At 39.2% G+C, this 23226-nt stretch overlaps 1 protein-coding gene across 2 annotated transcripts in view; it reads left to right on the forward strand.

Moving 5' to 3' along the window:
- Positions 1 to 23226, forward strand: part of jarid2b (jumonji and AT-rich interaction domain containing 2b) — a 116130-nt gene that overhangs the window by 53579 nt on the left and 39325 nt on the right. For both annotated transcript variants that reach the window (XM_032580841.1, XM_032580842.1), the window contains one exon: positions 9668 to 9794. In XM_032580841.1, coding sequence (XP_032436732.1) covers positions 9668 to 9794 — 127 coding nt within the window. The remainder of the gene's footprint in view (positions 1 to 9667; positions 9795 to 23226) is intronic.

Below are 23226 nucleotides of genomic sequence, written 5' to 3' on the forward strand. Positions count from 1 at the left end.
CATTTTTCATCTTTCATTTCCCACATTTTTCCCACAAGATGGGAAATGACCAGCCCCCAATGCAAACTTGCTCAAACAAGATGCTTCTTGCAGCTTGCAAGAACTCTGAGCACACAAACATGCGGCACAGGGCAGAACGATGAGCCTCAGTGACACTTATTTATAGATGAGAGCTTTGATTGGCCAGCCAGCTAGAGTCAGGCAGGACCCAGTCTGTCGTCAGAAGTGATTAAATCTAGGAACAGTAATTTTTATGCTCGCAGTAATGGACAATGCCTAAAATCTAAAATCATGTGCTATGGCATAGCTAAAGCTATTGTCACACACTCCCTCCTAGTTAAATTTGTAATGAGGTGAAACCCATATTGTGGTGAGCAGAGATAATCTACACACAAAGAGCTGAACTAAGATCCAAACATGAGTGTCTTAGATCAAAACTGGAGCAGGAGACTTTAGTCTGTTGCTTCCCCTTTAGCCCAGATCCTGCAGATACACAGTCTTCCTTTTCCTTGGAGTCAAATGAGGACTTGAAACAATAAAATTCAATTATGAAATGTAACTAACCCAAAGCTGGAAACTTGCCCTTTACTCTGACATAAACCAAACACTCTGCAGAAGGATTTTGGGAAGTAAATGTTAGGTTTTTGTTCGATGTTCTTGGAACACACGATTGAGAAATCTTACCCACCTTTTATTGTGGGGGGATTGGGTTGGAAAGTTGCAGTCTTTACTGGTACAACGTGTTATCCTCAAAGGACCCTCTGAGCTCAAACTGTTTTAAGGTTTTTTTATGTTGTTTTCTCATCAGCTAGCAACTCTGTTCAGTGCCACAGACATGAAAGCATGTGTCTACGTGGTGTTAATCCTTTCCAGCTTGGACATTTACACTCACTCCAGGGACAAGACTTATTAAAACGTGTGCTCACAGGAACTTGGACAAGAGTTTAATATTTAAAATTGCTTACATAGTCAGGAACCCAGCTCCAGGTGGAAGCCTGCTGCTTTCACTCTTTTGTGGGGGGAGGGATTTAGTGTGATTTGGTGTGTAAACCTGAAACGGTTCAGAAATAGCAAGAGCACAAGAAGAAAGAGCTTTCTTTGAAACAAGCAGCCGAGATGACTTTGTCGTTTTTGTTCTTTGTTGACCTTGGTGTTTCTGTACCAAAAATCCCTCTGTCAGTCAGCAGCAGAGATTTGAACTTGTCTTTTAGCTATTCTCCGCAAGTCGGATGCAGAAAGAAAGAAACAAGGAGGGAAGAGGAATTGCTGACAGATGGCACTAAGTCTTTCAGCTATTCCATTAGCAGACATGGAGACAGACGGATAAGAAGGGGCTTTTGAAATATGTCAGGATTCTTATTTTTATTTATTGTTTTTATAACTCTAGCTTTCTTTTTCCTTTCCATATTTTATTTTTCACACTTTTATTTATTCACCATGTACCCATGCCGGCTGCCCTCCTCCCTTCCTTGCGACAGCTAACTCTCATATTTGCCATTCAGGGCCTTTTAAGCCTCTGCGGGTGGCTGACCTTATCGCCTGAATAAAAATGACTCATTAAAAACGTTGGCGGCCCGTTGCACCGAGGGGTAACGACAGCAGCCCCACGCCGACACAAAAGGGGGAGCTGGTGCTGAATAGACGGGGGCCCCGCTGCTTTAGAGCACCCTGGGTTAGCGTGGCTTCAGGAGGCAGCGTGAGCAGCACAGTTTCTCCATCTCTCATGCACATTGTGGTGAAACTGTCAGCCATTTTGGAGGATCATGCTCAGCATGCTCTACATCCTGAATGGGCAGCTCCTGCTGTTTTAGAGGACTGCGGGTTCGAGTGTCTGGACTCGTGTTGAGGCCAAACATGTGTTGCGGGTTTTAGTCTTGCACAGATATAAAAACTAATAGCCATTCTGGCAGCCCAGACCTTGCTTGATTCTACATAATGAACCTCAATCAGAAGTTATTTTATTTTGCTGTATCATGAGATGTCACAGATAAATTTTGTGTGTAAAAAAAACCCAACAACCTTTTGGGTGCATAAAGTAATGTATGAATGATAGAGACAGTTAAAGCGATGTGTTGGTTTCTGTTTAAACAGTTTTTGAAAAACTTGTCCAAACAATAACTATCATGAGTAAGTGAAACCAAGCCATATGTTGATCATAAAAAAATACTGATTTTAATACTTTGAATCAGATAGGAATTTAGAAAATCACCTAGTCCCTTTAATTATGCTTTTTTGTTTTTTCGAAAGACTTGTGATTTGTGATTTTATGATTTCTTGGTTTAGAAAATGCTGTGTTTGAAACCAAATTCAGCTTCATTATAGTCCAGGATATTCTGTCAAAGCTAATTTGCTTTTATGCTTTATAGATGAAAGCTTTCAACGAGTATTAATTAAGGATTAAGAAATGTGAGTTCCTCTACAAATGACCATAATCCTTACATAACCTTGCTTTTTGTCACTGAGGTTTGCTTGTGAAATTTGTCTGTCGGTTTTATGCATCAGTCTCCCCACCCACCCATCTTTCTCTTTGTCTACAGCTAGCAAGCACACCATCTTCCCAGCCTCCTCACCTTTCCCGGTTGGCAGCTATCCATCTCCATCACACTTCCTGCCACTCGTGCTCATTCCCTGCATTATTTAACAAATGACATTATGCCCTTTTTGCATCCCATCTTACACTAATTCGCCCAAGCATCCTCTCTCCCATCCACATGGCTCCGCTCCTTTTCTCCTCCCCTATTTTCTTCTTTTCGTTTGTCCTTCCGTTTTTCTCTCCCCTGATACGGGGTTTCATTACACATCAATAGGACTCCGGTTACTGCTATCTCTGCCAGCTCCTGTCTCCTCACAGTCTCCTCGATTATGTATATCCAAAACCTCATTCTCTTCTCTATAGCCTCTTCTACCTCCTGCTTCCTTCATCCGTCTATGTCTCCGTTTTTTCCCCCGTCCTGTTTTGTCCTTTCCATCCTTTGCCCCATCTGTCTTAACTATCGTTACTGTCATCTAAACCGTCCCTCCCTCTTTCTCCATTTGTTCTCCATCTTCACTGTTCTTTTCCTCTGTTATGTGTTTTTTAACTCTTTCTCTCGTGTTTCTCCAGCCGTTTCCATCTTTTTATGTAGCGATGTCCCCACCTCTCCGTATCTGTCTGCCGTATTTTTCCTGACATCTCCTCTCCAATCCTTTCCTCCCTCTCCATTTTCCTAAGTGCTATTGATGGAGGAGCTGGCTGTTGGCCAAACACAAGGAGGTGCTGAGGAGAAGGCTCTCCATTCGCCCATTTCTCTGGCTTGTCTTCTTTCGTTCTTTTCCTGTCTGTCTGCATGTCTCCGTACTTGCTGTTCTGACCATTTTTAGGCACTCCATTCCCATTCCCTTCGTCAGTCAGTCTGCTCTGTTTGTCTGCATTTCCTGTGCCGCCAGCTTGCACGGCCAGAGTGGCAGCTGTGGCAGCTAAAACTCTGTGTTGGACAACTATTCCTCTTTCTGGTGATGGCATCACAGTACAGAGGACAGATAAAGGTGTGCTAGCACAGACGGGACGTTGGGAAAAAATGAATAACTGTAACATAATACCTGAGTGAGGGCGAGTTTTGCTAATCTATCATGCAGGAGAGAGAGATTGCATCTGTTCCGTCCTTGCTTGTTCTGTCAATGAAAAATAAAAAAAGCGTCGAGGCATTACAGGAACCCATCTTTGCCTTTGATGCTTCAGATTTAGCTTTGAACTGGTGCAAAACAGATGTCATGTTTCTGAGCTCCATTGCCTGGCTCTGATAAATTGTCGTACTTTGTTGTCCTCCAATCTTGTAAGAAACAGCAATATATTTTAGTTTGAGCTTCTGCTCTAAAAATGTGTGGGAAAGGATTCTATGTAGGGCTTTTTCTCAGAATTACTCCACTCCTGGTGTGCTTTTTAATAATATGCTGGCTTGAAGAATCACTTGAACCAAGAGCACACTAGAGAGTTTTAGATGCACTTGTTTAGTAAAGGGGAAATTGGGGATGAAAGTGATGTTTGAGTGTGAATTATACAGAACATGCATTAACATTTTATTCATCAAAGGAGAATAAAATGTTGTTATATTAATAATGACATGTATTGTTTGTAGTTTACACCTGCTAATGAGGCCCATTCATTGAAGTTGTGAATGTTTGAACAGGAACACATTGACGTGTGAATATATAGTTTTCTTTCTTTGTTTTGCTTCTCCCTCTGTTGCGACTGGGATGTTTGGTATTTCCACCTTTCTTTGATATTTTTCAAGAAAATTGTCATTTGAAAATTAAAGAGTAAATCTTTCTTAATTTAGAGCAAATTATTCTCAGGGTTGAATAATACATTGCTCTCCTACTAATCTCTGCCCCCATAATCTAAAAAATATGGGGGCTGCTGAAATTTTCTCCGTCTGTCTTAAATGTTTCTTCATTCAGATTTGATGTCTCTTATTCAAATTATGCTCATCATGTCCTAACATCCTCTGCTTACATTCTTTGCATTCTTAGCGTTCTGTGTGTACAACTGGCAGTAGTGTGAAAATGACTGATATTCTTTGTTTCCAAGAGAGCGCAAAGAAAACCAATGACAAAAAGGCGCAGGAGTCAAGTAAGATGAATAGATAGCTCCATGAGAAACATTAGATATGAACTTAGAAAAATATTTTTCAAAAGGAGGAGGGCATATTTTTAAGAAAGAGAAATGTTTTGAGTGAAAATTGGTGGTAGGCAATAAAACATTTACAATAGTTTGTCAAGAAACTGGAAATGTGGATAACAATGACAAGCCTTAAAATACAGCAAAAACAATAATAAATGTGATAAACCTAATTAGTGTTTTTATACATAAACTGAAACATGTTTGCACTTTAAATAGAGCTGAGAAAGGTTTCAGTTTACAATCAATATCTTGTTAGTTGAGAAAGTATTTTTTTGCCTGTGATCCATAATGCTTAAGACATTTTATATTTAGTTTATAGAAAGTTATAAAAATGTAATTATGAATATTTCTTGTAGGTTTTTCATGTTGTTCCTTAGAAACCGGGTTTTGAAAGTTATCAAAACCAGTCACTACAGAAGAAATTGTCCATATTACCCATTCAGTTTCTTTTTCAAAATAAGAAAATTGCAAGAATGATTTTTTGATGAATCTAATGGTAGGCTGAAATTTATTGACTTGAAATGCTTGACATAATGTTATAACAATTAGGATGTAGCATTATATATATATATATATATATATATATATATATATATATATATATATATATATATATATATATATATATATATATATACCACAAGGTCACATTCTGCACCTAATTAATGTGTATTCAATCCCTTAACAAACCAGTTTTAGTTCTGGTTACTGTGCCTCACAGAAATTGGGTACTCTCAGCCTTGTTCTGCTATGTACCCTTCTTAACTTCCTCTTGCTCTTTCGAGACTGAGGTGAATATAACAAAGTGATGGGCTTAGTTAAGCACACCTAAATCTAAGTCTGATTAGCCCCTGCTTCTGGGATTGCTCACTGGCCTCATATCTCTGCTCCAGGAAGCAAAAGGTTGGAACCAGGCTCTCCCTACCCTCAACTATCCCCAGTTCTCTGCTTTCCCGGGATTCCCAGGTCTGCCTCTCAAATGGGCACTCATGTGCGACCAGCATATGTCAAACAACTCTTTGGAGAATGGGAGGAAATGGATGGACGGATGTCGAGGATGGAAGAGAAGAGCGGGCTGTTGAAATGGGCCAATTCTTGTTTGTTTGTGTTCTCTCGGGACGCCATGTGTCAGTCATTTTGTGAGCACAATTAAACTTAATGAGCTGTTTTGCTTTTGCTCTGATGTATATTGGTGAAACACTGTCCAGAGGCAGAGGGGAGACTGTTTACACCATGATCAGATGAGTTTTAATGATGCACCTCAAAATTTTTATGAAATTTCCTACTTATTAAACAGCTTTTATGTTTTCCTCTAGCTGCCTGGCACATTGGATCACTGTAGAAAATTCACTTAGATGCACACAAATAACCTTTGGAGTCCAAAGATGGACTATTTAATAGTTTCCTCACTGGAAAAATGTTAATTGGTTGGCTCGCAAGACTTTTTTGCATCATGCGCTCACTTTTTATTTGTGGGCATCATGTTAAATGACATTTACATAACATCTGCATAGAAATTTGATCTGGACAGCTTCCAACTTGGCATTCATCTCATACTCTGCCTTTTTGTCTGTCATAGCAGCGAGATATGAGATAGTATATGTACCCTAAAATGACAAAGGTATTGAAAAAGGAAGCTGACAAAACGTTAACAGCTGGTTTCATGCGTGAAATAATGTAGTTCATGAACTTTAAAGCCTGTACCCATTTTATAAAGAGAGTTTTGGTTCTTTAAATAAAGTAGCTACTAATGTATCTATATTTTTATATTTTATAATTGGCTTCTCTTGTCTAGCGGATAATGAAACATATTCTTCATTAGGCACATTACAAATTTACTATATAGATTTGTATACTATAGAATTGTTAATCGCTTGTCACAGTCAGCAAAATGTGTACTGTATCACTAGTTTTGAGAGTAACATAATACTTTTTATTCATCTTATAGTATGCATAACTAAAGCCATATATTAATTTCTTTTGGCCTAGTCGTCACTGTTTAAAAAGGGTAAACTATGGCAAGCCATTGTCTGTTTTCTGCATCTATTTTTTTGCCGTCCAGTATTATAGTTTATAGTTCTCAGGCAGTTTATTTTAGTTAGAATTCCACATTGGCATTTAATGAAAATATCATTTTGCAGTTGTAAAATTCCTTTAAACAACTTTAATAGAAACTATTGACTCATAAAAGGTTTGTGAACCTTTCGTGCCGAGTGCGAATTGTAGAGGGATGATTCACCTTGACGTATAGACTTAGTGGCTCTTTGGCGCAAACATAAAACATTTCAAGCGATGCAATAAACTTACTCATCACCTTGGCTCTTCTTAACACTCTGACCGCAACGATGTATCTGATGACTATACCTCCGCTTTCAGGTAGTGACCTGCCCTGCATGCGTGTGAACAAACCAAATGGAGTTTATGCAGTAATGAGAAAAGTGTGTGAGTTCATTCAGCCCAAACCAGAGATATAACTGTTAAATCATATGTCTGAGATGTTATTACACTCTCCACAATCATTCATCTTCCTTCTGTCGCCTGCTGTCATTTGATCTCACTGCTCTCCTTCCCATCTATCAGATGAAACAATGCCCAGGCCTGTTCACCAATTGCAACTCTGACAGGACATCATATAAGTCATACTCATCCCGACCTTTAGCTAGCAGTAGAGAATGAGAGACCTAATGAAACATTTATCTATTGAATTTAATTAAGTGAGCATGTTGGTGGTAACCTCTCGTGCCAAATATCAGTGACTAAAAAAAGACACCTTCTATTATTGAGCTGTTGGTGATCGAACAAGATTGAGTTTCAAGGGTGTTAGCCATTGAGTCATTGCTGGTCTTTGATAAGTGAACGTGAACAAGGTAGAACCGTCATTGCCTTAGTCAAGTCAGACACATTTTCTGCAGAGAGAGAACTTGTTTGTAACTTAATACCTTCCTGTTGCAGGTACAGTAAAGTTACTGACTCTTAACATGTTGAGGTTCCACCACTTCTAACATCAAGGCTTGGTATCCTTCTGCTTTTTCTGTAAATCCCCCTCATAAAAGAAATTCTCAGAATAACACTTTTGCCTCTAACTTGCTGTGTGAAAGCTTTTACCTGGATGTAGATGGCATGCTAGCTGAGTTTTAAACTTCCAGCAGAACCTGATATTTTTGATTCTCAGCCATGACTATAGAGTGACCACATATTAGAATATCACTTATTTTGATGTCACACCTCTAAGCTCCCACAATCTAAAACCTTTTCCGATTTTCACTCTATGTCCTGTCCAGTTGTTACATGCACAAAGGAAAAGCTGTCAAAGTTCTCTTCAGTTTTATAAATGTAGATGGAATAATAAATATTAAAAATTTAAACTACCTATCATTGTAGTTTGTGTTTCGGGTCAGTGGAAGCGGTTGGTATGAGGCGAGTTATAAAAGTGTAAGCATCAGGGCAGGTTGGGAAAAGTTTAGGAAATGGAAAAGGACTCTGGAAACCTCATTGATGGGATTCATACCAGATGTCTGAAACCAGCTCAGCATAGTACTTTTTATTAGGAGGTATTCTCCACTGTCAGGAGTATCTGGGGTGTAATTTTTTCAGATGATGATTGTATCTCATGTCCATAGTTGAGCTGTTGAAGTACAGACAGCCCGGCAGTTTAAGAGCGTAACCTTTTGACTTAGCACGGAACCAGTCTTCTCTAGTCAATCTATCCAATTTCTGATCCATTCAACAGTTTCTGTCATGGCTCAAGAACACACAGATTAATAAACTCCTATACTTGAGTCACACACTGACCTCCAAATGAAAGCCTTGACCTCAGACACATGGAGTATGACGTATCCCAGGTACGTCATACTTGGCTGTAAACCATTCCAGTTAATTGAAGATGCAAACAGAACTACATCTCCTGCATAAAACAAAGATGAGACATGAAGGTTCCCAAACCAGATTTGCAACAACTACACCTTTAAGTCCCATTCCATGAACACGATGGCAAGAATCGGAGACCAGAGTTGGTGCTGGCAGTGAAAAACCTGCACTGGGAACAAGCTTGACATTGTGTTAAGGATATAGCTCATGCTTGATGCAGGGACCGGGTAACCTTTATAAATGCGTCCATGGGATATTATCACACACTATAATATCCCAGACATTCTCAACACGTCCTATGTTGTTGTTTTTTCTCACACCGTGTACCTGAATCAGACGGGCTTCTTAGACTGACCCATTCCAAGATCTGCCCCAGAGGAAATTACCTGTGATTACTATTAACTTCCACTCTGTTCTTTGACCTGATTTAAATTTCCCGTGCCTCTTGTTGCTTTTGATTTAAAAATCTGTCTGGAGCCTTGTTTTGTTTGAGTGAGCTACTTGCTAAATATTTAATCGTGACTCTCTCTGTTGGGTTTTCTGAAAATTTCATGTCTGGCAGAAGCTGTCCTTTTCTCACACTGCCTCTGGCTTGTTTTCTCCTTAATTTATTGTCCTAGGGAGCCTATCACCTCTATGCCACTCTCAGAAAAAGGGAGTTGATTTTCCTTTTCTCTAAAATTGATCCCCGAGAAGCTTCAAAATGTATAGCGGGACATGAAATAATGTGCTCTCAGCTTGCCTCACAAGCTCAGTTTGTTTTGAACTGTTTGGATTATTGGTGCTTTCTTCCCGTTGATCTCTTTCAATCGTTGTCATTCCCATGTTCTCTTCTCTGCACTGTCGGCTAAAACAGATTTACCATAATCTCATCAAAAGCAATGTTTACTGCCCTCCTCTCGCATTATTGCATCATTTCAAAGAGTAAAGCTTTATTCGAGAGCTTTATTAACCCTGACAGAGTAAAATGATGAAAACGCCGTTTATTCCACAAGGACTCAATATTTATTTTAAAAGAGTATATTACTCCAGGAAAAAGACTGATAAAGAATTATGTTAGCAATATAAGTTGAAATGATTTAACCAAGTGGATGTTGAGGGAGGTTTGAGTGTAACTATTTTTATGTTTCTTGTCTCCAGGTTCTCTTGCCAATGGGCAGCTGAATGGCTCGGTGTCGAAGGGCTGCCACAAAGAAGATGGGTCCTTGCGCTCTCAGGGCCTCCATGGGAGCAACAAATATGGCGAGGACAGTCCTGCAAAAAAGAGGTTGGTCATTTCTTAATGGTTTTCCTTCTGTTTACCCCATAAACACAGGATAATGTCTGCATTGTCTGGGCAGTGGTTCATTAAAGCTAGCTTTAGATAAATCTATTTTATTACTGTAGTGTTTATTTTTCCAAAATAAAGCTTGCCGAAAACAAAGTGCATTCAATCACTGACTGACATTGTTGGAGAGGAATTTTGGCTCCCTCTTCATTCCAACAGTACTTCAGTTCATTAAGCTTTTCAGACATTAGTCTATGCTCGGTTCTCTTAAGCGGCACTTTAATAGACTTGTGCATGGTGACAGCTTGATACTTTCCTTTCCAGCCTCCCTGTTGTAGATATTCTGCTGTGTTCGCGATCATTCCTGTTTATCAGCCGATTTAAACAAAGCTTCAACCAATTTGACTCCGCCTTACTTTAGTATATGGATGATTGATTCATTGACTGCAAGGTACGTGGATGCTGTGAATATAAAAGGCTCAGGATTGGTAGACTGATATCAACCCTCTGCCACTGTGCTCGACAGTAGCTGTGTGAGGTGTTGGTGCTGACATGGTGTCTGATTTTCACTGAAGATGGTTCAGAGAATGATTTTTGTAGTCTCTGGTTCTTAGCCTTTTTCATGAATGTGCAACTCTTATTGTTGGACCTAAACTGACATCAGTGAAAAACTTTAAACCAGGCTCCCTCAGCTTCTCATTATTTTTCACAAACGCCGCTTATCGTTCTTTTTTCCACCTTCCAGCCACACTTTCTGATTGCAATTTATTATCCCCTTCTCATCCTAACTCCTGTAAATCCTATGTTACAACATCCCCAGCAAAATCGATGCAAAATGTTTTACTGCTATGCCGATCATTTCACTGATTTATAAACCAATCCTGCGCACTCTCCTTGACATATCTCCCTTCTCTCTCTCTCACTTGATTTGCGTCTTTTCTTCTTTCTTCATCAGTGTTTTAAATTAAAATGTTTTGAAAACCAACTTTCTATTTAACAGCAGAATGAGGGAGTCGACCCAGAAGGGTAAATAGCTCAAACAGAATCGAAAGAACTGTGAGCTGATGTTTAAGAGTGAATTCATTTCAATCATTTATAATTAGCTTCTTAAAAGATTGTTGCCAAGCGTTTGCGAATAAATAATTTAAAAACTGAAGTAGCTTGCTGCCACAGTACAATATGCTGTTAATTTCCAGCCTCCATATTTGTATTAATGTATTTTTTTTTAATGGTAGTCATGCGATGCGTAAATAATTGAAATTGGCTGTAAAAGGTAGTGATTTTTCAGAGAGATTTGCAGGAAAACACAGCTTTGTTTGACAAACATCACTGAGATATTATGTAAGTCTGTGGAAAATTTGAAGCTTTCAGCCTTCAGCTGATGACAATCTGAGAATTAGGATTTACTGTAAATCATGTTTTATAGGATGCAAAACAGAATTAAAATGACTACTGTGCCTTTATGCTCGTGCTTCCCTTCACATTTATGTAGCCATACAACCTGATTTTTCTACTGTTTACCCCTCAACAAGACTACAGCAGGTGGAGTGTGTGGGTGTGTTAATGTCGACGATGTGCGGGTGCGTGTGGTGCGGTCCCTCCCGCACATTGACAGGGCATCCAAACATCAGGGTAAACCTGGACGGGGGCGAACGGGGGAGAGTGGGACTTGTGGGCGAGGAGGGGGCTGGACTGCAGCAGATGTCTCTCTGTAATGAGCATACAGGCTCCATTCACTGCGTGTCAAGCACCTGCTCGAGTTCTCTGAGCTGTCATTTGATACCGAAGCCTCGAAATCTCAGCGTGGTCATTACAACTCGTAGGTCTTACCTGGCTGAAAAACAGGTGTCCACAGGGCTGGCCGGTGATGCTCTTCAGGAGGAAACTGAAATGAAAAGGCCCTTTTGGGGTTTCGAATTTATAAAAGTGGTTACCTTGATGGCTGAATGAATTAAAGAGTGAAGGAAGGCATGAAAGTTGAGAAATTATTTAAGGTTTATACAATAAGACAGTAAGAGAGATGTAATGTTTACCAGCGTTCCATAAAACTCATTAATTTTGAGCCTTTTCGATGATGATTTATTCTATTTCCAGGAGGAAAACATAGGCCACTCAGAGTCAGATCAACCTGCTTTTGTAGCCATTAGCAAGCTTTTAGCATCTATGTGCCTACAAATTTGAATCTCTCTATTCGACATGGTTGTTGTTTTTTGGGGATTGTCCACAGTTTTGACTCTGTAGTTGGTGATTATAGGTGACATTAGAGAATTTGGAGTCTTTATTATTCCAATACTTTGCGGAATCCAACTCTAACACAGGCAGTGAAGCAGACCCACAGCATGGCACTAAAACCAACAGGCTTGCACCAAAATGATCGTGTGTGTGAATATTTGACTGAGTTTTGACCATGTACGGATAAAATTAATCCACTGATATCTTTCAGAGATTTTGTGTTGTTTGTTTGTTTGGCCATCAAAATGATTAACTGTAAATAAAGATGTCTGTGTGTGAACTCAAGATCACTACAGCAACTAAGTCTTTTTTAAGTAATTGTTGGGCTAAAATGACAGTAAAGCTAAAATTAGGCCTATTTCTACTCAGGAAGGAAAATTATTTTCTCTGATTCTGAAAGCTGGTATTCCTCTGCTTTGTGAGGGTTCAGCTGCAGACCAGCTCGTTGGGTAATTTACTTTACTTTGCTTGACACAAACACATGAAAACAGGACAGAATAGACAGGCTTCCTGTCTCCATACAAAACACAAGTCTGATCAGACATTGGTATTGCCTTATGCCCTCTTTAAAAAGCTTTATTCAGGCGTTGTGTATGAAGGATGACTCTGCTGCTGTGGTATAGCGGCTGCTTCTGAATAGGACTAACTGTGATGATGCCAGGGGCTTATTCATCTGGCAGTGGCCTATCTATGGCTTATCTGTGTCCAGCTCTGAGTGAAAAAGAAAAACTTTTTTTTTTTTGTGGAGAAGATGAAGGGATCAAGAGTAGACTGCTGGGTGGGGCAGCATGGAGAGACAGAGGAACAGGTGCGAGTGATTTTTGGCAGGATGCACCCCCCTCCCCGCCCTTTTATAAGTCTTTGAGATCAACTTTGTGTTTGCCTTCCCATGCTCCAAAAAAGACTGGCGGCAGTCACTCTTAGACATGCCAGCTTATTGTAGCCCTCTCACCACCATCACTTTATTCTCCAAATAGGGTTTTCCTGCCAAGCTTTGGCCCTCCAAACACATATCCATCAGCTAACACCATATTTCACCATGGTTTACTGACCCAGTTAAAGCCCAGCTCGATTTCCCCCCACCAGTGTTGAAATTAAGTTGGAATCTGTCAGTGAAAAGGCCTACTTTTATTTAAAATGTATTTTATTGGCACTCCCCATACATACAAAATGCACAGCTTTTAAAGGAAATGCTTCTCCAAGTAGGAGTCATAATTTTCACACTTAGTCATCATCTGAGAAATAAAATGAGTCAGTTTTCATCTATATTTATTGGTATCTTAATTACATCTCACTGCTTTCAAAGGATACAGCAAAATATAGTTTCATCTGAATTGATTGAAGATCTGAAAACATCCATGTGGTTTAATTTCTTGTAAAGAATTGTGGTTTGAATGTTGAGTAAAGCGGTCAAAGGTTTGGCAGATTTGAAATACACAAGTCTTTGTCAAAGTTAGTTTCAGGTCTGTAGCAATTAATCAAACAGTTTTAAGTTGACTGTCTTTGACCAGTGACTGAAAGGTCAAATACTGAAAAAAACATTTCCTGTACTAAAATGCATTGAAGCTTAAATCTCCCACTTCTACCTCATACTTAAATGCCACAGACAAAACATCCTGTTCTTGTCCAGACTTTAGAGAAAATCAAATAAGTGTGTGAGGCATCCTTTCAGTTTCTGTTTGTCTTAAAATTGATCCATGCACATAGGAACTTGCAGCACTTCTGTTTTTTACTTTAAGTCCTGTCTTGGTTGCAATTAATTGCTGAATTTAAACATAGTATGCACAACAGGTTTGTGTTGGAGATCAAATTATCAGAAGTGTCTTTCAGTTTTTTTTAAATTGTAAATTGTTATTAATTTTATATTAGGAGCGAAGGCGATTTCACTGTGTGATGGAAATCATAGTTATCATAAAACTGTGTTTTACTATTAATTAAAAATAAAAAACTAATTGGTGCCAGAGTTGACATTTTAATAATTTAATAATAGGTTTTAATAATAGCTGCAGTGCATCTTCTAAGTAAAGATTTATCTTTACCTCAACTGAGACTTCCAAAAGGTTGTCTACCTTTCCCAATGAAATGCTTTTATCTACTTTAGGCCTTGCTGTCTCATTCATCTTGTATGCATCATAATCATCAGAACAACATTGTGTAACTTTAAGTTGCAGTTCCTTCAGCTTATTTGTTTTAGCAGTTTAGGGTTTATCAAATCCCAATTTAGAAGAACAGCGCCATTTTAAAGCAACTTGTCTGATTTTAAAGAAGGATTTCAGACTTTTTTGAGGTATGATAAAAGTGTGCCTGGAGCGTGATTGTGCAGATCACAAGTTGAGTGGCCCTCTTAGACTTCTTAACTTGTTTGCTGCGTTGCCTCACTCTTTTTCTTTCCCTTCTCACTTCACTGAACCCCACTTTTGGCTCTCTTTGAATCTCTTCTCTCTCTTGTCTGTGCCAAGACACACACTCAGCTGCTGCGGCTTGTTTTGTTTCAACTTAATGAATGCCAAGAGCGAGTGTGCGCATACACCCACACACACACACACACACACACCCACCCACACACACCCACACACACCCACGCCCACACACACACACACACACACACACACACACACACATGCATACGCACACTTGTCTAGCATAACCAATGACTCTTGTCAGTGATGCATAATCACCGTTTCCATTTATGAAGGATTACGTGCATATACCGTGTATGGACGCACACAAACACACAAGGCCAGTAATGGCTTTAATGCGACTATTGATTTCTTTTAGCTGGCATTGCATGAAAAGTATATACAGCACAACCTTGCTGTAGTACCAAAACCTAATGGATAAAAGAATACAAAGCAGATAGATGATGTAAAACACAAACGCTAACACTAATGTGTTTCATACAGATTAGTTCTTCATATATCCTGCGACGGATATATAGAACAAAGTAGAATCAGACGTGAATTAATCTCCCAAGCAATTAAAACACTTTTTTCTTTCTGAAAATGGAATCACCAACAAATACTGTCTCTGCTTATTCCACAGCAGTTTAAAAAGGCTTTTGTTAGTTGTTTGTTTGCTCCTTTACTCTCCCAATGATTTGCCCATTTGTGTTTGTCTCCAAAACCTCAAACCAAAGAACACTTTGGAAGGAAAACAAATGTAATAGCAGAGACATCAGGTGGTAAAAGCAAGGTTACAAAATCAAAGGTTTTATAGCTGGGCATTTGTGTAATTATCTGTACAGCTCATTTTAAATTTTTTACTGGTTTTCTTCATACACTCTGCTGTGGATGTCTTCTATTTGCACAATTGACCTTCATTTGAATTGCTTGGCAGGCTTGCTCTCCTTTGAAACCATAGCAGTGTTTACTGACACACACATGCTTGAATTTATTTTCATTTTGGGTCAGCTACACAACATTTAGCTTCTGAGTTTGTACTTTCCTCAAAACAAACTTTAACGTGGTTTTCCATCCTGTTTAATGCAGGGTCGTGCAATCAGCGTGGTCACAAAATTTGGGGCTGCTTGCAGTCACCTGCAGATGGATGCAGAGAGCATACAGTCTACGGTCTAGAATTCAGCAAAGACTTTTAGAAACATAAGTTTTGTCCCTCATACTAAACAGTTTCAGTAAATTTATTGAAAATACTCGCACTGTCATCTTGAAGTCAGCAATGACAAATTTTCCCTATTTAAACCAAATAAAAAGCAAAGAAGAAGTTATTTTTTTCTTATTTCCCTGGAGACGTCAAGCTTGAACCTCTGCATTTTTCCCTTCAGGGTAGTTCTGGTCACGGCATTTATCAGAAGTGCAGGACATTAGCATTTGTGACAATAAGAACAATGTTGAACTTCCATCTGACCTAATATAGCATTTATATATTCAGACATCAGCTTAATCTGTTTTCAAGATGTCTTTTCTCTTCATCTCCTTATCTGCTCTCATCATTTACTTCAGTCAAAGTGGGAGTGGGGGGGGGGCAAGGTTACATTTACATACACAGGCCTACTTACACCTTTTATTTGCAGTGAATGTTGGCCTTTTGATGCTTCCACACATTCAAGTCTACAGTTAGGTAACAAAAAGCAATCAACAATGAATCCTTTACATTTTTAAGTACATCATTACCTCTGTTAGTGTGGCACATCTTTGTAAACTTATTTTTGTCATTTCTTTGCACCAAAGTCCAGTTAATGCATAATAACCTAACTCTAAGTAATAGCAGTTTGAAAAAAGAAAAAGAAAAACAGCTTTCAATTATTAAGCATGTCGAGAGTATATTGGGCAATTATATGTGAAAACAAGTAGATCACCATGACATTTATACACTTCCTCTTGAAATTCAGATTTATACTTTATTTTTAAACATTCTGTTATTTTTTTTTATTCCACTTTCTATAGTTTTGTAAGGGTGTCATTTTATGTTCACAGTAATATGTGAAATATGAGCATTTCATCATGACTGATGGACACAAAACCACCAGTTGAAAAATGTATACAAAGTATTTAAAAAGTACCAAGAGATGAAATTATTGTCAATCAGAGACAATAATAACAAAAATGCTAATAAATATATTCACTGTTTTCTACAATTTTTCTTTTTAACAATTCAAATTTAAACGATCAATAGAAATAACAATAATGAGTGTTTTAAATTAATTTTCACTTTAGGTCATTTTTATGCTAATGATTTTGGCAGTATTTTATTTTTCTTTGTTTCACTCTATTCATTGTCACATATTATCTCATGAATAAATTGCCACCAATTTGACCTCAAAGCAGCCTGGAATCGCTGACTAATAACAGTTTATTTGTTTCCGATGTGCATATGCTCAGTGTATATTTGAGTCAGGTCAATAGGTCAGCTCTTTGCATGTGTGATGGGCAAATGAGTTGGCGGGTCAATTCACTGCAGCACCATTTCTCCCTTTTAATCTATAGGGACAGAAGATCAACAAACATGTTGAAATAGTGCGGCGGTCATGCTCATCGTCCATGTTTTGCTATACCTTCATTCGTAATTGTTACGCCAAAACAATATTTGCATATTTTTGCCAATTTACCCACATTAACATTCTCTTGTAAACATTGTGTGCTCTAAAAATACAGCAAGCTTAAGAAAACTCATGTATCGGCTGGTTTATGTATGGGTTTGATCTGAAGAGAGACAGCAATATAAATTTACATTAAACAGCTGAGTAAACGGTGGCTTTGGTTAAACAGATGCGTCTTGTCAAGATTAATACTCCCTTATAAACATACATGCACTCTTGTCCACATAAACACATGTGTTTGTGAGGCCCTTGTGGGGATGAAATGAATCCAGGCACATACACGCTCATGCTTGTATGGAGCCAGCTGAAGTGAGGTAGCATTTTATCAGGACCATGTGGGCCATCTGGAGCCAATTAATACACCCCCTAAGGTACGGACTCTGGATCAGTGCTCCTCTCATCAAACTTTAACCTTTACCATGAGAGGGAATACAAAGTCTGATTGTAGTTCAGGCTCATGCCAGTATAAATCATATGGTTGGAAGCTTAAGACTCTTCTTAAGTCATGTGGATCAGGTTTCTGTGACAGACTTTAAAAAACATGGAAGATATTTTATTCTATAGCATAGCTTAACGGTTAGATGGGCTGTTATGGGGTTCTATTGGCTGAGCACCCAACTCGGCTTTCTATGTTTGGCTTGTACCTACTCAAGATCAGCCTGCTGTTTCTGCCCCATTGAAGGTGCATTGAGAGCGATTTAAAAGTGCCACAAATTGACACGGGGGCAAGTAGCTCATGTTCCCCCTTGCTGCCCTTATCCGAATATCTGGTTACAGTGGTACAGCAAAGGTTTGAAACCAAACCACACAGGCTGACACACATGACCGCCAGCTCTCTTCAGCTGAGGATCCAGGCCATGCCTATCTGGGACGAGGTGTTTCTGTAAACTGTAACAAAATATCAGGTATTTAAGAGAAATGTCTTCAACGTGTTAAAATTAGGTACAGTCCTGATCCATCATTTAATGAGCAGGCATTTGGCAGTATATCGTCCCATCTGCTGCATGATTAAAGTCAATGCCATGTAAATGCCTGAAAGCTCAGTAGCTTTGGTGTTGGATGGTGTACATTAGTATTATGACTGCCTACATTTCACGCTCACCGAAGATGTTCAGGAAATTGCAATTGCTGATTTTTTTTTCTTCTTTTTTTCTTGGCACTGACTGATATTTTGTCCTAGATACAACAGGGCAGCTTTACATTTTTGTTCATATATCTAACTCAATATAATTGGCTAAACGTTTTGGCAAAATTTGTGTCTTGCTCCTGCTGATGTAGTTAAGTAAAACTGTTGTCATGTGCTAAGTTAATGCTAGCAATTTTGCTCTCTGTCTTAATATAACTTGCCCGTAAAACCTTTGTGCACTTAAAGTTAATCATAACGAAACAATGTTGTTGTTTTTTTTGTTTGTTTTTTACCCCTCCAGGGGGTCTTTTGTGGGCTCTAGTGTCCCTTATATGAAAGTAGGCTGACAGAAAAGGGGGAAGGAGAGAGGGGAAGACATGCGGCAAATATCGCCGGATCCGGGAATCGAAGGCTGCGTTGAGGACTCAAGGCCTCCAAATGTGGGTCGCGCTATCCCCTACGCCACCACAGCATGCCCATCGAAACAATTTTTATAGAAAAAATTGTTCTGCTCCATAAACTTAGCATTTTGCTTCAAACAAAATGTATTACTACAGTTTTAGCTGCTTTTAGCATAGATTTTTATAAAGAAGGTTACGTGGCACAGCCAGACAGAGCTGTAGCAGCCAACAGTGTCTCTCCTTAAGTAAGAACATTATTTTAAAAAGTTAAGACTTTTTTTTAAGCAGTGGGAGATGAAGATCAGTATGATTTTGAGAACCATCTACACCAGGGGTCTCGAACTCCAGTCCTCGAGGGCCGCAGTCCTGCAACTTTTAGATGTGCCTCTGCTGCACCACACCTGAATAGAATAATTAGGTCATTAGCAAGACTCTGGAGAACTGATCTACACAAGGAGGAGGAAATTAAGCCATTTCATTCCAGTGTTTTGTACCTGTGGCACATCTAAAAACTGTAGGTCTGCGGCCCTCGAGGACTGGAGTTTGAGACCCCTGATCTACACTATAAAAGGGTTTGGGGGCATTCTCAATTAAAATAAACCACTTGAGGGGTTTTTTCATCATAAGCATGTTCTTGATTTCAATAAACTTGCCGCTTTATTAATTGGATAGTGCAGTAGTCAATATTTGATACTTTTTAAGTGTATATTGTTTTTATATCACATCACATATTAGTTCTTCAACATAAGCCCTAACAATATTCAGAACCTGAAAAAAAAAAAAAAACATGTTCAGTGTGGCATCTTTTCTACCTCCACTTTAATAAACTTTCACATGACCTATCCCAGTCCTAGCTAATCAGATATACTTAGCAAACAATGTCTTATAAAACTGAAGCATGAGCCTCTTTTAGATCATCAGTAGGTTGCACCTGCATCATTTTGTTGATCAATTTATTTCTCAGATCAAATGGACACTGGAAGGTCATGCATTGCTGCTGCTGCATATTTTCTTTTTATAATATCACTACATCACACAATCACATATTACCCCTCAGAGTCCTCCTGAGATTAATCAGGGGTGAAATATTGGTGGATAGACTTCATGTATCCAATGACTTTTTTCCTATCCTTCCTAAATTTACTAGTGAGTCTCCCATCAGGGTTATATGTCATGTGGTTTATTAAATCCTTTGTCAGTTGTAGCAACAACCAAACTCAAATTTACTTCTCAGCCTTCCAGTTTCACACACACTGAATTTTGCTGATATTCTCTGGCAGACCGGGAGACATTAGCTCTCTCTTTACGATGCTGCTTCTCACACTGAGGATTAGGGATGTGCAACTAAAACTCTGTTTTTGTTAGCCGCAGAAATCTGCAGTGAATGTCGGCCACCTTTTTAGAAAATAAGCTCTACGAAGTGTTGCAGTCTGGAAATCAGTGAGAAGGTCATGTCGTCTTAGCAATTTCTTCAGAAGTGATTGGGGGAAAAAAACTGATCTAGAGGTTTTACTGATCAAGTGTTACTCACAGCTTTCTCAATTTTCATTAGTCATTCATTGGTGTCACAAATTTCTGTCTTTGTTCTGCCATTGTTTGCAGGGATTGTTTGCTGGTAGGATCATCAATTCTTCAGCTTTTATCCCAACTGGGAGTAAGTGTATATTATTAGATATGAGGACAGGAAAAATGGAAAGAGGAAGGGGTGGAAGATGAGTGGATTAGAAAGGCATGAGTATGGACATCCTGCAGTAATCTCTTTCTTTCTCAATGGATTGAATTTCCGTTTCCTCTTCTCTCTGCCTTTTGTTCCTTTTTCTTCTAAATCAATGCGATCAGTCTAATTTTAACCCACACGTGTGCCTGACCTTCCTTCTATGGTGTCTTACCAATAAGTATACCATAGATCATTATGCTCGGGAAGGGGACGTCCTCTGACTGAGACATACACTAGCAGAAGTTGCCGGGGCACACAGTGGGGCTGAATCCCCACTCCGTGTGAGATTATGTTGCCACCTGACTCTTGGTGCAGTGGCATTACTTACAAAAAAGCCCTGTCACTGCAAATTGTCTCCATGCTGATTTCTGAGCGCTCACTTGGACTTTGCATTCAATGTGTTTGCAAATCAGACCAGCTCAGAAGTGATGTATTTGCTGTACTTGGAAAAAAAAACACATAGCTAATGGGTTTTAAGGTGTTAAATAGATGTTACTGGTGTTTTTATTCTCCACTTTTCATCGCACATTAATTTTTTACCTCGGTGTCTGATATTTTCATCCAAGAGCTGTCACCTTTTAAATGATTACTTGTTGCCGGAGTTGTAGTCTCAGCGATATGAAACACTGCGGCTTTATTTATCTAATCACCTGCTTTTATATTCTCTGTAAACCCTCGTATTATCACATCATCAGCGAAGCAGATCCCTTTTTATTACCTTTTCTTCAGCCGGCTTCTCTGCCGCCAGCATATCATTAAAAGGAAGAGACGAAGTGAGAACTGACGCTGCATATAAACAATGTGCAAGAATAGAATCCAGTCCAGTTTCTGGAGAATTACCTGGATGTGCTGCAAGCTAAACAAGAACTTTTTTGGAAAGAACCTGACACTCTCTTGTACAAGCCGGCGTTGGGTGTCTAGACAGGATGCAGTAATCTCATTGCTTTTTTAGCGCCTCTGTTTCAATTCTGATTTTCTTCCTTCTTACAATTCCTGGTGCTCTGTTTATGTTGTCATATTCTCTGGCTTGCTTTATTTATTTATTTTTTTGTTTGTGTCAAATATTCTCCTCCCTTCGCCAATCCTTCCTTTCTCTTTTAAGCTGATAAATCCAGTTCATCTTCGACTGAAGCCATAAAACTACCCAAAGAGGATTTTATACACAGCTGAGTCCAGCCTCTGCTTTAGTCACTAGGAGCACTGTAGATTCATTTTGACACGTGCTGTGCTTTTAATGTCTGCATTATGTGCATGGTGATTTAAAAAGATTGATATTTTATATGTATGTGCAAACAAACACAGTCACATAATTACATGCAGACACAAGCAGCAGGCAGCAGCTACGACATTTCAAAAGGGGCAGGACTGCAAATGCATGAGACGCATTTAGTTGTTAATATTGATGTGCTTTTTCATTACCTCTTTATAATTGCTCTGACCTGTTGTGCCAATAAATTGTGTAAGAATAAAACTATGTAATTTTTATCCATTGCTATTGAGGAGACCTGCCACTGACAGTGTAAGGTGAGCCTACGCTGCCAAAGCAGGAGACAGAAAATGTTTTTTATTGAGCTAGTTTTTAGTAAACAAGAGGATGAAAGTTTAATTAATGCATAAACACCCAAAGGAAAAAAAATCCTCAGTTGCATAATCCTCTGCAGTAGCTAAATAAGCAGGTCCAGTGTTTGTTGACGCTGCGTTCCTATCGAGGTCCAAAATGTTTTGCATGACAGTGAACAAAAAAAATATTTTGCAGTGGCTGGGAGGGAAAAAAGACGTCTGATGTATTGACGTCTTTAGTTTCCCCGTGTTTGTGGGAAACTATTATCACATATCTTAGTTTTACTGTGTGTAATTCCCTCTCTGTCTATTTCCTCTCCTTCCTCCTCATTTATCTTTAGTGAACACTCTCTGACCCCATTCTTACAGTCACGCAAGCCTCCGCACTCCCAACTTCCCGTCTGCCTGTCTTACCGCCCCCCACCTTGTACTGCTCTTCTCTCCTGTTGAAGGCTCTCACCTTATGTTACTAGTGTCTGTCTGTTTAGCTTTATAGTTCAGCATTTTGGTTATTTTCTCAGGCTGCGTGGTTAGTAGCATTGTTGTTGCCTTTACAACAAGAAGGCTCTGGATTTGAATTCTGACTGAGGCCGTTCTGTAATAAACTTTGGTATTTTTTTTTATCATAACCTTGTTTGTGTTCAAATATTAAAGATGTTGGGGTAGACAAAGTACAAACAATTGTCTGGCCCTCCTACTGTTGAGGTTCGGGCAATGTTTGAGCAATCATTTCTCAATTTCTCACATATTGAGCTCATGTCAGGGCAGGAAATTGACACGTTTTAACTCAGCACTGTTCTCTGATTGGAGTGTAATCGGAGCTCTGAACCTCTCAGCGGCTGCTCCAAATGCACCACGAGTGTTCTCCAGACATGATCCTATCTCCTGTTACCTTGGACCGCTCCGCAGCAAATTGACAAATAACACCAGGATATCATATTGCTTTTATCTCTACTCCTCAACATTTATAGTATAGCTCTCACACTCGCTCACTCACGCACCCACACACGCATACACACATTGAAGCAGCACTAATCGATTGAGGCATGCTTGCTGGTCTGTGTGGCCCCTGATCGTCTGGGACGTTTGTACTTTGTGTGTAACCGCGTCCACGTCCAGGTGTGAGAAGGAGACATTGCTTTTGTTTTCCAGGCACATGCTTTCTTTTTTTTTAATAGTCTGCTCTCACTCTTGCCTCGGCTGACATGTACTGAGGAATAAAGTGAGACGAAACCAGCAGAGATATTTTGTGGGCTTTGTGTGCCAAGAACAATGTAGAGGCAGAAAAGAGTAAGTAGGTGGAAACAGATTAAGAGACACAAGGAAGGAGATGCTTTCAC

This window comes from Xiphophorus hellerii, chromosome 13, assembly GCF_003331165.1.
Source record: "Xiphophorus hellerii strain 12219 chromosome 13, Xiphophorus_hellerii-4.1, whole genome shotgun sequence".
NCBI lineage: Eukaryota > Metazoa > Chordata > Actinopteri > Cyprinodontiformes > Poeciliidae > Xiphophorus > Xiphophorus hellerii.